Below are 13,373 nucleotides of genomic sequence, written 5' to 3' on the forward strand. Positions count from 1 at the left end.
CTGCATACCTATAGACAAACAAAGACAGAGACAAAGATCACCCGTGTAGCCTCTAACAGACCGCTGGGGCAAGTGCTGTGAGTAACGAGTAGCAGCGCCTATACACAGACAAAGATCCCCCGTGTAGCCTCCAGCAGACTGCAGGGGCAAGTGCTGTTAGCAGTAGCGAGTAGCAGCGCCTATACACAGACAAAGATCCCCGTGGGGAGATTTGCTGTTAGCGATCAGCACCTATGAAGGCTACCTGCACTGTGGCACACGAGGGGGTGGGTGGCCAGCACCACGCCCGGCCGCCTTTGTCTCCCCCACCAGCGGTGCTATTTACTACACACCAAGTGTCGGTGACGTCCCCACGGCGCTCGTGCCAGGCTAGGTGCACTCTGAAGCAACGCGAAGTCTCGAAGGCTCGCTTCTGGCAAGGAGGTCACAGAACCGACCGTGTTGAAGTTTGTGTGTTGAACCTCTTTCGCACCGAACGTAGCCAACGGTGATGTGTGTGTGTGTGTGTTGAACTTCTTTCGCACCGTACGTAGCCAACCGTGATAACGAACCAAATCCGAGCGATATGAGTGGCCGATGCACCACCACCTTTCGTTTTATCCGCCCGGCGCTCCGCCCGTTGTTGTGAGCGTCGCTCCACCGCCCTCCGCCGTTGGAGGCAGTCGAGGGGTCGACTGCCTCCAAGTGGCCAAGCAGTAGCCTCGTCGACGTGCACCTAGCCTGGCACTGCCCAGTAGCCTCCCCCCCATTCCAACGGAGGCCGATCTTGACACCGCTGGCATCGGGCATCGGGCATCGTCAGGTCCACTCAGCCCCACGAGCAAAAGACAAAGGTCCCCCGTGTAGCCTCTAACAGGCTGTAGGGGCAAGTGCTGTTAGCGAGTAGGAGCAGCAGCAGCACCTATGAAGGCTACCGACGCTGTGGTTACACGAGGGGGGGGGGGGTGGGTGGCCAGCACCACGCCCGGCCGCCTTTGTCTCCCCAGTGGCGATGCTCACTCTGCGCTACCGCACCGGGTACTCGTCTGAGTAGGCCGAGTCGACCTAGGGGAGGCCCAGGACGGGTTCAAATATTCGCCACTGGTATTGGTGGTGTGCGGGAATCACAACACACACGTCGACAAAGATCCCCCGTATAGCCTTAACAGACTGTTGGGGCAGGTGCTGTTAACAAGCATCTATAAAGGCCAGACCGGCACACGAGGGGGTGGGTGGCCAGCACCACGTCCGGCCGCCTTAATCTCCCCCAGTGTCGATGTTTGCTGCACACCGCCACCAGGCCACTCATTTGAGGCCGAGTCGACCTAGGGGAGGGCTCTGGACGACTCGGGTCTCCGCTAACAGCTGCACCACCGCTCCCAATTCACGGTGATCACACAAAGACAAAGATTCCCCCCCTTATATTATAGTCTTAAGGGACTATAGGGGCAAGTGCCGTTAGCGAGTAGCAACAGCACGTGTGGAAGGCCATCTGCACTGTGGCACACGAGGGGCGCGGCCGTCTTTGTCTTCCCCCAGTGGCGATGTTTCCTGCAAACCGCTCAGGACCAGTTCAGACGATCGCTATCGCTGGCGACGTGGCCGTGAGCCGAACTCGATCTCGAGTACAGCGGCTTTGTAGACGCACACACACACACAGACACATATACACAGACACACACACATACACACACAGACAAACACACACACAGACACACACAGACACACAGACACACACAGACACACATACCGACACATATATACAGACACATACACACAGACATACAGACACACACACACTGACACATATACACACCGACACATACACACAGACACACACAGACACACACACAGACACCGACACATATACACACCGACATACACACACACCGACACACACACACAGACACACACAGACACACACACAGACACCGACACATATGCACACCGACATACACACACACCGACACACACACACAGACACACACAGACACACAGACACACACAGACACACATACCGACACATATATACAGACACATACACACAGACATACAGACACACACACACTGACACATATACACACCGACACATACACACAGACACACACAGACACACACACAGACACACACACACCGACACACACACACCGACACACACACCGACACATATACACACACCCACACGCACCGACACACACACACTGACATACACAGACACCGACACACACAGACACCGAAACACACATCGACACACAGACACACACAGACACACATACACACCGACACACACACACACCGACAGACACACACCGACAAACACACACCGAAATACAGACACACATACACACCGACACACACACACCGACACACACACATACACACACACACAGACACACACACCGACACACACACCGACACACAGACACCCCGCGCAGGCATTAACATCGCCTCGAGTCTCAATTTCCATTTGTCCCCATTGTTGCCACCCATTCCAGTTCCAGCGAGATCAGGGTAGTCAGCGTAAGAGGTCAATCACCCTTCCCGTGGTGCGGGTACCTCTTGTCCCCTACCTACGCATACCACCCCCACCACCACCACCATACTCCCACGCCCTGGCCAGGTATATATACACACACACGCACTCACACGCCTACCTATCTAGACATCATATTCTGCGCGCGCGTCCCCCAGATCCGAGGCTTCTGAACTCCGCGCCACAGGTAATGATTAGGGTGAATCACGTGGGTCTGGGTGTCTCTCATAGTGTGGGGGAGATCATAGTGGCCGTGTCAGATATGTTGAGCCAGTCCTGCTGAATCACCTGGGGTCTGGGTGTCTCTCATAGTGTGGGGGAGATCATAGTGGCCGTGTCAGATATGTTGAGCCAGTCCTGCTGAATCACCTGGGGTCTGGGTGTCTCTCATAGTGTGGGGGAGATCATAGCTGCCGTGTGAGATATTTTGAGACAGTACTGCTGAATTACCTGGGTTCGAGCCCTGGGTCTGGGTATCTCTCATAGTGTGGGGGAGATAGTAGTGACCGTGTCAGATATGCTGAGCCAGTCCTGCTGAATCACCTGGGTTCTGGGTGGCCCTTATAGTGTGGGGGAGATCATAGTGGCCGTGTCAGATATTTTGAGACAGGCCTGTTGAATCACCTGGGTCTGGGTGTCTCTTATAGTGTTGGAGAGATCATAGTGGCCGTGTGAGATATGTTGAAACAGTCCTGCTGAATCACCTGGGTTCTGGGTGGCCCTTATAGTGTGGGGGAGATCATAGTGGCCGTGTCAGATATTTAGAGACAGGCCTGTTGAATCACCTGGGTCTGGGTGTCTCTTATAGTGTTGGAGAGATCATAGTGGCCGTGTGAGATATGTTGAGACAGTACTGCTGAATCACCTGGGTTCGAGCCCCTGGGTCAGGGTGTTCCTCTATAATCTACACAATCAACTCAGCTACATTCTAGAACAACGTTATGAATTACATCACTCGCTCTCTCACTCTCTCTCCATCTCTTTCGCCCTTCCATGAGATGAATCAGAATATGTTTTTTTGTTGTACTTACATCCTACAACAGGAAAAATCCGATGAGCCAGCGGATTTCCAGCAAGGGGCGGGAGGGTGTTAGCGAGTTACATTATACCGCTATGTAACACGGTTTTTGTTCCTGGGTAGCAAGTGTTATTTTCTAATTTCTTATGCCTAAAACGTATAGAAAACGGCTGTTATTCCCTGCAAACTTTGCTTTTGTGACCAGGACTTACGTGAAGGAATTACACGAATGCACACGTTTTCCCATTGACAATAGGTACATTTCAAAAATGATCACTGGCCTGGTCACAAAGCCAAAGTTTGTGGGCAATAATAGCCACTTTCTGTACTTTTGAGGCATACGCAATTAGAAAATAACACTCACTACCCAGGAACAAAAAAGAAAGATTGTTTTTGTTACGCAGTGAATTATGAACAGAGCGGTTCAACGCCGGGTGCAAGAGAACGATTAGAGCGGTCGTTCTTAACCTGGGTGTAGTGTATAGTGGTGTAGTGTATAGCGTAGTGTATAGTAGTGTAGTGTATAGTAGTGTAGTCTATAGTAGTATAGTATAGAGTAGTGTAGTGTATAGAGTAGTGTATAGTGGTGTAGTGTATAGTGTAGTGTATAGTAGTGTAGTGTATAGTAGTGTAGTCTATAGTAGTATAGTATAGAGTAGTGTAGTGTATAGAGTAGTGTATAGTAGTGTAGTGTATAGTAGTGTATAGTAGTGTAGTGTATAGTAGTGTAGTGTATAGTAGTGTAGTGTATAGTAGTGTAGTGTATAGTGTAGTGTATAGTAGTGTAGTGTATAGTAGTGTAGTGTATAGTGTAGTGTATAGTTGTGTAGTGTATAGTGAAGTGTATAGTAGTGTAGTGTATAGTAGTGTAGTGTATAGTGTAGTGTAAAGTGTAGTGTATAGTGTAATGTAAAGTAGTGTAGTATATAGTGTAGTGTATAGTAGTGTAGTGTATAGTAGTGTAGTGTATACTGTAGTGTATAGTGTAGTGTATAGTAGTGTATAGTGTAGTGTATAGTGTAGTGTATAGTAGTGTATAGTGTAGTGTATAGTAGTGTAGTGTATAGTGTAGTGTATAGTGTAGTGTATAGTGTAATGTAAAGTAGTGTATAGTAGTGTAGTGTATAGTGTAGTGTATAGTATAGTGTATAGTAGTGTATAGTGTAGTGTATAGTGTAGTGTATAGTAGTGTAGTGTATAGTGTAGTGTATAGTGTAGTGTATACTAGTGTCGTGTATAGTAGTGTATGGTAGTGTAGTGTATAGTAGTGTCGTGTATAGTAGTGTATAGTAGTGTAGTATATTGTGTAGTGTAGTGTATAGTAATGTAGTATATAGTGTAGTGTATAGTAGTGTAGTGTATAGTAGTATAGTATATAGTAGTGTAGTGTATAGTAGTGTAGTGCATAGTGCAGTGTATTATAGTGCAGTGTAGAGTACGATATAGTGTAGTGCATAGTGTATGGGAGTGTATAGTAGTGTATAGTGTAGTGTATAGTGTAATGTTTGGTATGTAGTAGTGTATAGTAGTGTAGTGTATAGTATAGTGTATAGTAGTGTAGTGTTTAGTGTAGAGTAGTCTTTAGTGTTTAGAAGGTAAATCATCGAAAACACAAATTAAGCCACGTGGCAACGTAACTCACAGTTCACTTTGTCTGCATAAAACCTCCTTTGTACTCATTGTTAACATTACTATCAACATGATTAACATTACTATTTACATGATTAACATCACCATGCCTTTGTTTTGTCAACGATTTGGGGTGCAGCAACGCTGGTTAAGTGAAAGCTGAACACAAAGCCTGTTTTTACTGCGCTCGGGTGCTACAAAGCTATCCTTAGTTTTCGTGAGTTTTTTTTGTTTTTAGATCGCGTCAATGATATCAATGCTGTGAGTCGTTCCATCACCACCACACAGACAATTGGCAAAGTCGATGGTTCGCTGTTGCGTCAACAAGTCGTGACAGGTTCTTTTAATCAAGGCCGTAGCCATTGAGTCAACATTGGGGGGGACCAAATCTTCCAGGGGGTCTGGGGTCCCCCCCCAGAAAAAAAAACATCTAAATTTGAAAACGAATTTTCTGTCTAAAATATTAAAAAAATTCACTAACATAGGATGGAATTTTTTTTATTTTTTAACAATAATGTCTAATAGTGTATTGTATTACATTTCTCTGTTTTTTTTTTACCTTTTTTTGTTTCATCGTATGTAATGGCAGAGATTAGGCATTAATAAAGTACAACCATAACCACAATCACATTAACAGAAATCTATTTTATAGCAATATATTGGTGGGGACATTAAGAGCATCTTTGAATATTATATTTACGGCCGTGTCTTTACTTATCTATGCACTAGAATCGGCTGCGTGCGTTGGAGAGTTTTTTTTTAAATAACAAAAAACTCCACAACAACTTTTACAAATCAACGTATCGAGTAGTGGTGGTGGGTGGGTGGGTTTGGGGAGCGGTGGCGCAGCGGTTAGCGCCACGCTTCGCTAGCTGGCGACCCGGGTTTGATTCCCGCTCGCGGATCCAACACCGGTGACGATTCCCTGAACCCGGTCCTGGGGGTGCTCCCCTAGGTCGACTCAGCCTCAAATGAGTACCCGGTGCGATGTGTAGCAAACATCGCCACTGGGGAGACAAAGGCGGTCGGGCGTGGTGATGACCACCAAACCCCTCGTGTGCCGATCCGGCATTCATAGGCGCTGCTCGCTAACAGCACTTGCCCCAACAGTCTATTAGATGCTACACGGGGGATCTTTGTCTGTGTATAGGCGCTGCTACTCGCTACTCACAGCACTTGCCCCAACAGTCTGTTAGAGGCTACCCGGGGGATCTTTGTCCTGTTGTGATTCGGTTATCGACACATTCATATATTTGAACGCGATCTAACCCAAGCAAACCTCGATTCATGGAAAACATTGGGTCCAGAGAGCCCGACCACGATCACTACTTCGCAAACCTATCAACCCCTTATCAGTGCTCTCCAGAGGTGTGGACTCGAGTCATGTGACTTGGACTCGAGTCAGACTCGAGTCATGAATTTGATGACTTGCGACTCGACTTGGACTTGCATAACAATGACTTTGTCCCACCTATGAGATGTGGACTCGAGTCATGTGACTTGGACTCGAGTCAGACTCGAGTCATGAATTTGATGACTTGCGACTCGACTTGGACTTGCATAACAATGACTTTGTCCCACCTATGAGATGTGGACTCGAGTCATGTGACTTGGACTCGAGTCAGACTCGAGTCATGAATTTGATGACTTGCGACTCGACTTGGACTTGCATAACAATGACTTTGTCCCACCTATGAGATGTGGACTCGAGTCATGTGACTTGGACTCGAGTCAGACTCGAGTCATGAATTTGATGACTTGCGACTCGACTTGGACTTGCATAACAATGACTTTGTCCCACCTATGAGATGTGGACTCGAGTCATGTGACTTGGACTCGAGTCAGACTCGAGTCATGAATTTGATGACTTGCGACTCGACTTGGACTTGCATAACAATGACTTTGTCCCACCTATGAGATGTGGACTCGAGTCATGTGACTTGGACTCGAGTCAGACTCGAGTCATGAATTTGATGACTTGCGACTCGACTTGGACTTGCATAACAATGACTTTGTCCCACCTATGAGATGTGGACTCGAGTCATGTGACTTGGACTCGAGTCAGACTCGAGTCATGAATTTGATGACTTGCGACTCGACTTGGACTTGCATAACAATGACTTTGTCCCACCTATGAGATGTGGACTCGAGTCATGTGACTTGGACTCGAGTCAGACTCGAGTCATGAATTTGATGACTTGCGACTCGACTTGGACTTGCATAACAATGACTTTGTCCCACCTATGAGATGTGGACTCGAGTCATGTGACTTGGACTCGAGTCAGACTCGAGTCATGAATTTGATGACTTGCGACTCGACTTGGACTTGCATAACAATGACTTTGTCCCACCTATGAGATGTGGACTCGAGTCATGTGACTTGGACTCGAGTCAGACTCGAGTCATGAATTTGATGACTTGCGACTCGACTTGGACTTGCATAACAATGACTTTGTCCCACCTATGAGATGTGGACTCGAGTCATGTGACTTGGACTCGAGTCAGACTCGAGTCATGAATTTGATGACTTGCGACTCGACTTGGACTTGCATAACAATGACTTTGTCCCACCTATGAGATGTGGACTCGAGTCATGTGACTTGGACTCGAGTCAGACTCGAGTCATGAATTTGATGACTTGCGACTCGACTTGGACTTGCATAACAATGACTTTGTCCCACCTATGAGATGTGGACTCGAGTCATGTGACTTGGACTCGAGTCAGACTCGAGTCATGAATTTGATGACTTGCGACTCGACTTGGACTTGCATAACAATGACTTTGTCCCACCTCTGGTGCTCTCCCTTATTACAGACCTATTCAGACTACTATATATAAAACACGAGTATACACTACACTATACACTACACTACTATACACTACACCAGTATACACTACACTACTATACACTACACTATACACTACATTATTATACACTACACTACCACAAACCTGTCAACCCCTTATCAGTGCCCTAACTTATTACAGACCAATTCAGACAACTATACACTCTACACTACACTATACACTACACTACTATACACTACACTATACATTACACTATTATACACTACACTACTACACACTACACTATACATTACACTACTATACACTACACTATACACTACACTACTATACACTACACTATACACTACATTATTATACACTACACTACCACAAACCTGTAAACCCCTTATCAGTGCCTACCTTACTACAGACCTATTCAAATTACTATATATAATACACGACTACACACTACACTATACACTACACTACTATACACTACACTATACACTACACTATTATACACTACACTATTGAACACTACTATATACTGCTATACACTACACTACTATCCACTACACTACAATCCGCAGACTACCTGCTGGATCTCCTCACTGTTTCGAAGAACAAATGTGACCTAAGGTCTTCGCTCAATTAGCAGCTTCACATTCCTTATTGCCGTACAAATACTGGAGGAAGGGCCTTTGCTATTGATGCCCCCAGGGTCTGGAATGCTATCGCCAATAAACTGCAACTTGGATCACTACCTGTGAGAGATCTTCACTCAAAACTGCTCTAGAGGATTTAAAGCTTTCGTGACTGCAGGGATTCATCTTCTTGGTTCTTTCGGTAAAGTCACGTAGAAGGGAAGTAATAAAATAAAAAAAATATTATGTGTTATTTTTATTATTTTATTACTTCCCTTCTACGTGACTTTACCGAAAGAACCAAGAAGATGCTCTAGAGGAGTTGTACACCCCTAACTGCCACTGCTATTCAGAATGGCCTGAAATCAAATGCATCGCTCCTGATGACCACTGCAAAGTATGATCTTGAGTTTTGATGATAGTGTGCTGATGTTTAAAGGTGCATTGAAAAATTGTTGATACTCCTACTGATACTCCTGCTGTTATGGAGTGACTCATGCTGCCAGCTATGGCTGCAAAGTTTGGTCGTACATGTTAATGTATATGTCGTTTATTGTTAAATTTGAATCACAGTTCCTATGATCACTCTTCTTGGTTCTTTCGGTAAAGTCACGTAGAAGGGAAGTAATAAAATAATTGTTTTATTATGTTTTATTTTTATTATTTTATTACTTCCCTTCTACGTGACTTTACCGAAAGAACCAAGAAGATGAATCCCTGCAGTCACGAAAGCTTTAAATCGAAACCTATGATCACTGTTATATTGTTTTTATAACTTTATTTTGGTGATTTCGAAATCGTTTTGGTTTAGCCATATTTGTTTGTTGTTGTGCAGAGTTATACTGATAACTTTAATCTAAATTATCTCATGGTTGTTATTGTTTGACTTGCATCCCACTGGGATTTTTGCGCACAGCGTTGATATACAATGCTTTTTCTGGAAGACTTTGCTGTTTTTTTCCTAAATTTTTCTGTTGCGTGCGGTCGCTTTAAGATGTTTTCATGTTCACGTTTTTTATTTGGTGCGTTTGCACCCGATTCAAGAGCCGAATGGCTCACAGGGCTCTACCTAATAAATGAACTGAAAATGAACTGAACTGAAAATACACTACTATACACTACATTATTATATATATCTGTCAACCACTTATCAGTGACGTAGCTTATTACAGACCAATTTGGACCGTATTGGTCACCCTGTGACCTTTACAAATCTCAACGTTCATCCTACAAAGTTACATCACGTGGGTGAAACACTAACAAATAGACAAACAATTATCTAAATACATATTTTTATCCGTATTGGACTTGAAAACTCAATTTCCCGTGCAAGAATATGGGGTAAACCGTATGGGTTGACAAGCATGGTATAGTAGTGTAATGTATAGTAGTGGTGTATAGAAGTGCAGTGTAAAGTGGTGTTGTATAGTAGTGCAGTGTATAGTCGTGTAGTGTATACTGGTGTAGTGTATGGTATAGTGGATAATCGTGTAGTGTATAGTAGTACAGTGTGTAGTGTAGTGTATAGAAGTATAGTGTTTGATGTAGTGTATAGTGTAGTGTATAGTATAGTATAGTGTATAACAGTGTAGTGTATAGTGTAGTGTATAATAGTGTAGTGTAAATTGAAGTGTATATTCGTGTAGTGTATAGTAGTGTAGTGTACTGTATTGTAGTGTATAGTAGTGTAGTGTTTAGTAGTGTAGTGTATAGTGTAGTGTATAGTGTAGTGCATAGTGTAGTGTATAGTAGTGTAGTGTATAGTAGTGTAATGTATAGTGTAGTGTATAGTAGTGTAGTGTATAGTAGTGTAGTGTATAGTGTAGTGTATAGTGTAGTGTATAGTAGTGTAGTGTATAGTAGTGTAGTGTACTGTATTGTAGTGTATAGTAGTGTAGTGTACTGTATTGTAGTGTATAGTAGTGTAGTGTTTAGTAGTGTAGTGTATAGTGTAGTGTATAGTAGTGTAGTGTATAAGGTAGTGTATTGTAGTGTATAGTGTAGTGTATAGCAGAGGTGGGACAAAGTCATTGTTATGCAAGTCCAAGTCGAGTCGCAAGTCATCAAATTCATGACTCGAGTCTGACTCGAGTCCAAGTCACATGACTCGAGTCCACACCTCTGGTGTATAGTGTAGTGTATAGTGTAGCGTATAGTAGTGTAGTGTATAGTAGTGTAGTGTATAGTAGTGTAGTGTATAGTGTAGTGTATTGACACGGTATTACTACCACGTGTTAAAACAATTGCCCTTGTTCCTTCAACCACGTGGTCCGGAGCAGGAGTTCACCAATGGCGAACGACAAGAAAACCCGCGGAGTTCGCGCCCGCGAATCGCTCGCCTCCTGGAGAGCCTTCCTGTGGAACCCGCGCACAAGGGAGTTCCTGGGTCGAACCGGGACCAGCTGGGGTGAGATGGCACACACGCACACACAGCACTTTACATGCATACGTAACTTTACATACACACAGCACATTACATACACACAGCACTTTACATGCACACAGCACTTTACATACACACAGCACTTTACATGCATACGTAACTTTACATACACACAGCACATTACATACACACAGCACTTTACATACACACAGCACTTTACATGCATACGTAACTTTACATACACACAGCACATTACATACACACAGCACTTTACATACACACAGCACTTTACATGCATACGTAACTTTACATACACACAGCACATTACATACACACAGCACTTTACATACACACAGCACTTTACATGCACACAGCACTTTACATGCATACGTAACTTTACATACACACAGCACATTACATACACACAGCACTTTACATGCATACGTAACTTTACATACACACAGCACTTTACATGCACACAGCACTTTACATACACACAGCAGTTTACATGCATACGTAACTTTACATACACACAGCACTTTACATACACACAGCACTTTACATACACACAGCACTTTACGTGCATATGTAACTTTACATACACACAGCACTTTACATACACACAGCACTTTACGTGCATATGTAACTTTACATACACACAGCACTTTACATGCACACAGCACTTTACGTGCATATGTAACTTTACATACACACAGCACTTTACATACACACAGCACTTTACGTGCATATGTAACTTTACATACACACAGCACTTTACATGCACACAGCACTTTACATACACACAGCACTTTACGTGCATATGTAACTTTACATACACACAACACTTTACATACACACAGCACATTACATACACACAGCACTTTACATACACACACACAGCACTTTACATGCATACAGAACTTAGTGGAGAGGAGATGTTAACTAGCTCCCCTGGTCTACAAGAGGTCATGAGTTCGATCCCGACCCTGACGACCCCTGTTGCTGTATATTTGGGGTCTGCGTCTCTCTCTCTCATCATCACGGTGGCTAGGAGATGTTGACTACCTCGCCTGGTGTACAGGAGGTCGTGGGTTCGATCCCGACCCTGACGACCCCTGCTGCTGTATATTTGGAGTCTGCGTGTCTCTCTCTCATCATCATCACGGTGACTAGGAGATGTTAACTACCTCGCCTGGTCTACAGGAGGTCGTAGGTTCGATCCCAACCCTGACGACGCCTGCTGCTGTATATTTGAAGTCTGCGTCTCTCTCTCCCTGTGTATTCTTCTCCAGGTCCTCCGCTCCCCGCCCCCCCCACACATTTAGAATCAACATCACCACGCGTTTTAGAGTATTTGGATACTGCTATAAATGTCCACGCAATGATGATGATGATGAGCCGCAACTTCTTTGAGCTCTCATCATGTGACAGGCAGGGGTCGCTTCTGAGCTAATTCGCAGCTCAGTGTGGGCACCTTCTAATGCAATACAATAAACTCGTGTAATGATAATTGTTTTTTTACCCTTCTATCTGGCAACAAAACTGACACCTTTTTTACGAGGAGTCATGTTTGCATTGACCACAATACCTGCAGTCATAATGCAAACAAAAAACACAACTCTGATAATGTATGCACTGTCCTTGAAGTTGATTGGTCCACACCCGAGACAGCTTTCCTTAGAGCCTAGTCTCACATGGTGTTGGACCAGATGACGCCAAAAGGCGCACAACTCAAAGACAATGCACCATCAGAGTATGAGAGCTCGGGGTAAGCAAACATGACTCATCTTCTTGGTTCTTTCGGTAAAGTCACGTAGAAGGGAAAGCATTTACACCATTACCTGGTCTATGTAAACATGACTCCTTGTAAAAAATGTGTCAGTTTTGTTGCCAGATAGAAGGGTAAAAAAACAATTATCATATTTTTACTGGCAAATGAGGTTCAAATGGTGTAAACTCGTGTAATGTTAATAACCCGATGTGTCCTAACTTTTGGGCCACCCTGTATATATTTGCTTCTATCCTTTTAAGGCCACATACACAACGCACGTGTTGTTGTTATTATTTACACCACAACTGCCAACAGATGCATTACTCATAGACTCAACACTGCCCATAGACTCAACACTGCCCATAGACTCAACACTGCCCATAGACTCAACACTGCACCATAGACTCAAAACTGCCCATAGACTCAGCACTGCCCATAGACTCAACACTGCCCATAGACTCAACACTGCCCATAGACTCAACACTGCCCATAGACTCAACACTGCACCATAGACTCAAAACTGCCCATAGACTCAGCACTGCCCATAGACTCAACACTGCCCATAGACTCAACACTGCCCACAGACTCAAAACTGCCCATAGACTCAACACTGCCCATAGACTCAACA

General features: G+C 44.5%; 1 protein-coding gene across 1 annotated transcript; it reads left to right on the forward strand.

Annotated features, from left to right (window-relative positions):
* The first annotated feature begins 1,628 nt into the window (after positions 1 to 1,628).
* On the forward strand, positions 1,629 to 11,359 carry LOC144737260 (uncharacterized). The gene is made up of 2 exons (XM_078619980.1): positions 1,629 to 2,699; positions 10,871 to 11,359. The coding sequence occupies exons 1-2, from the start codon at positions 1,920 to 1,922 to the stop codon at positions 11,000 to 11,002; spliced, it is 912 nt and encodes a 303-aa protein (XP_078476106.1). The 5' UTR covers positions 1,629 to 1,919; the 3' UTR covers positions 11,003 to 11,359.
* The last annotated feature ends 2,014 nt before the right edge of the window (positions 11,360 to 13,373 follow it).

The sequence above is a fragment of the Lampetra planeri genome, chromosome 66 (genome assembly GCF_965212315.1).
Source record: "Lampetra planeri chromosome 66, kcLamPlan1.2.h2, whole genome shotgun sequence".
Taxonomy (NCBI): Eukaryota; Metazoa; Chordata; class Hyperoartia; order Petromyzontiformes; family Petromyzontidae; genus Lampetra; species Lampetra planeri.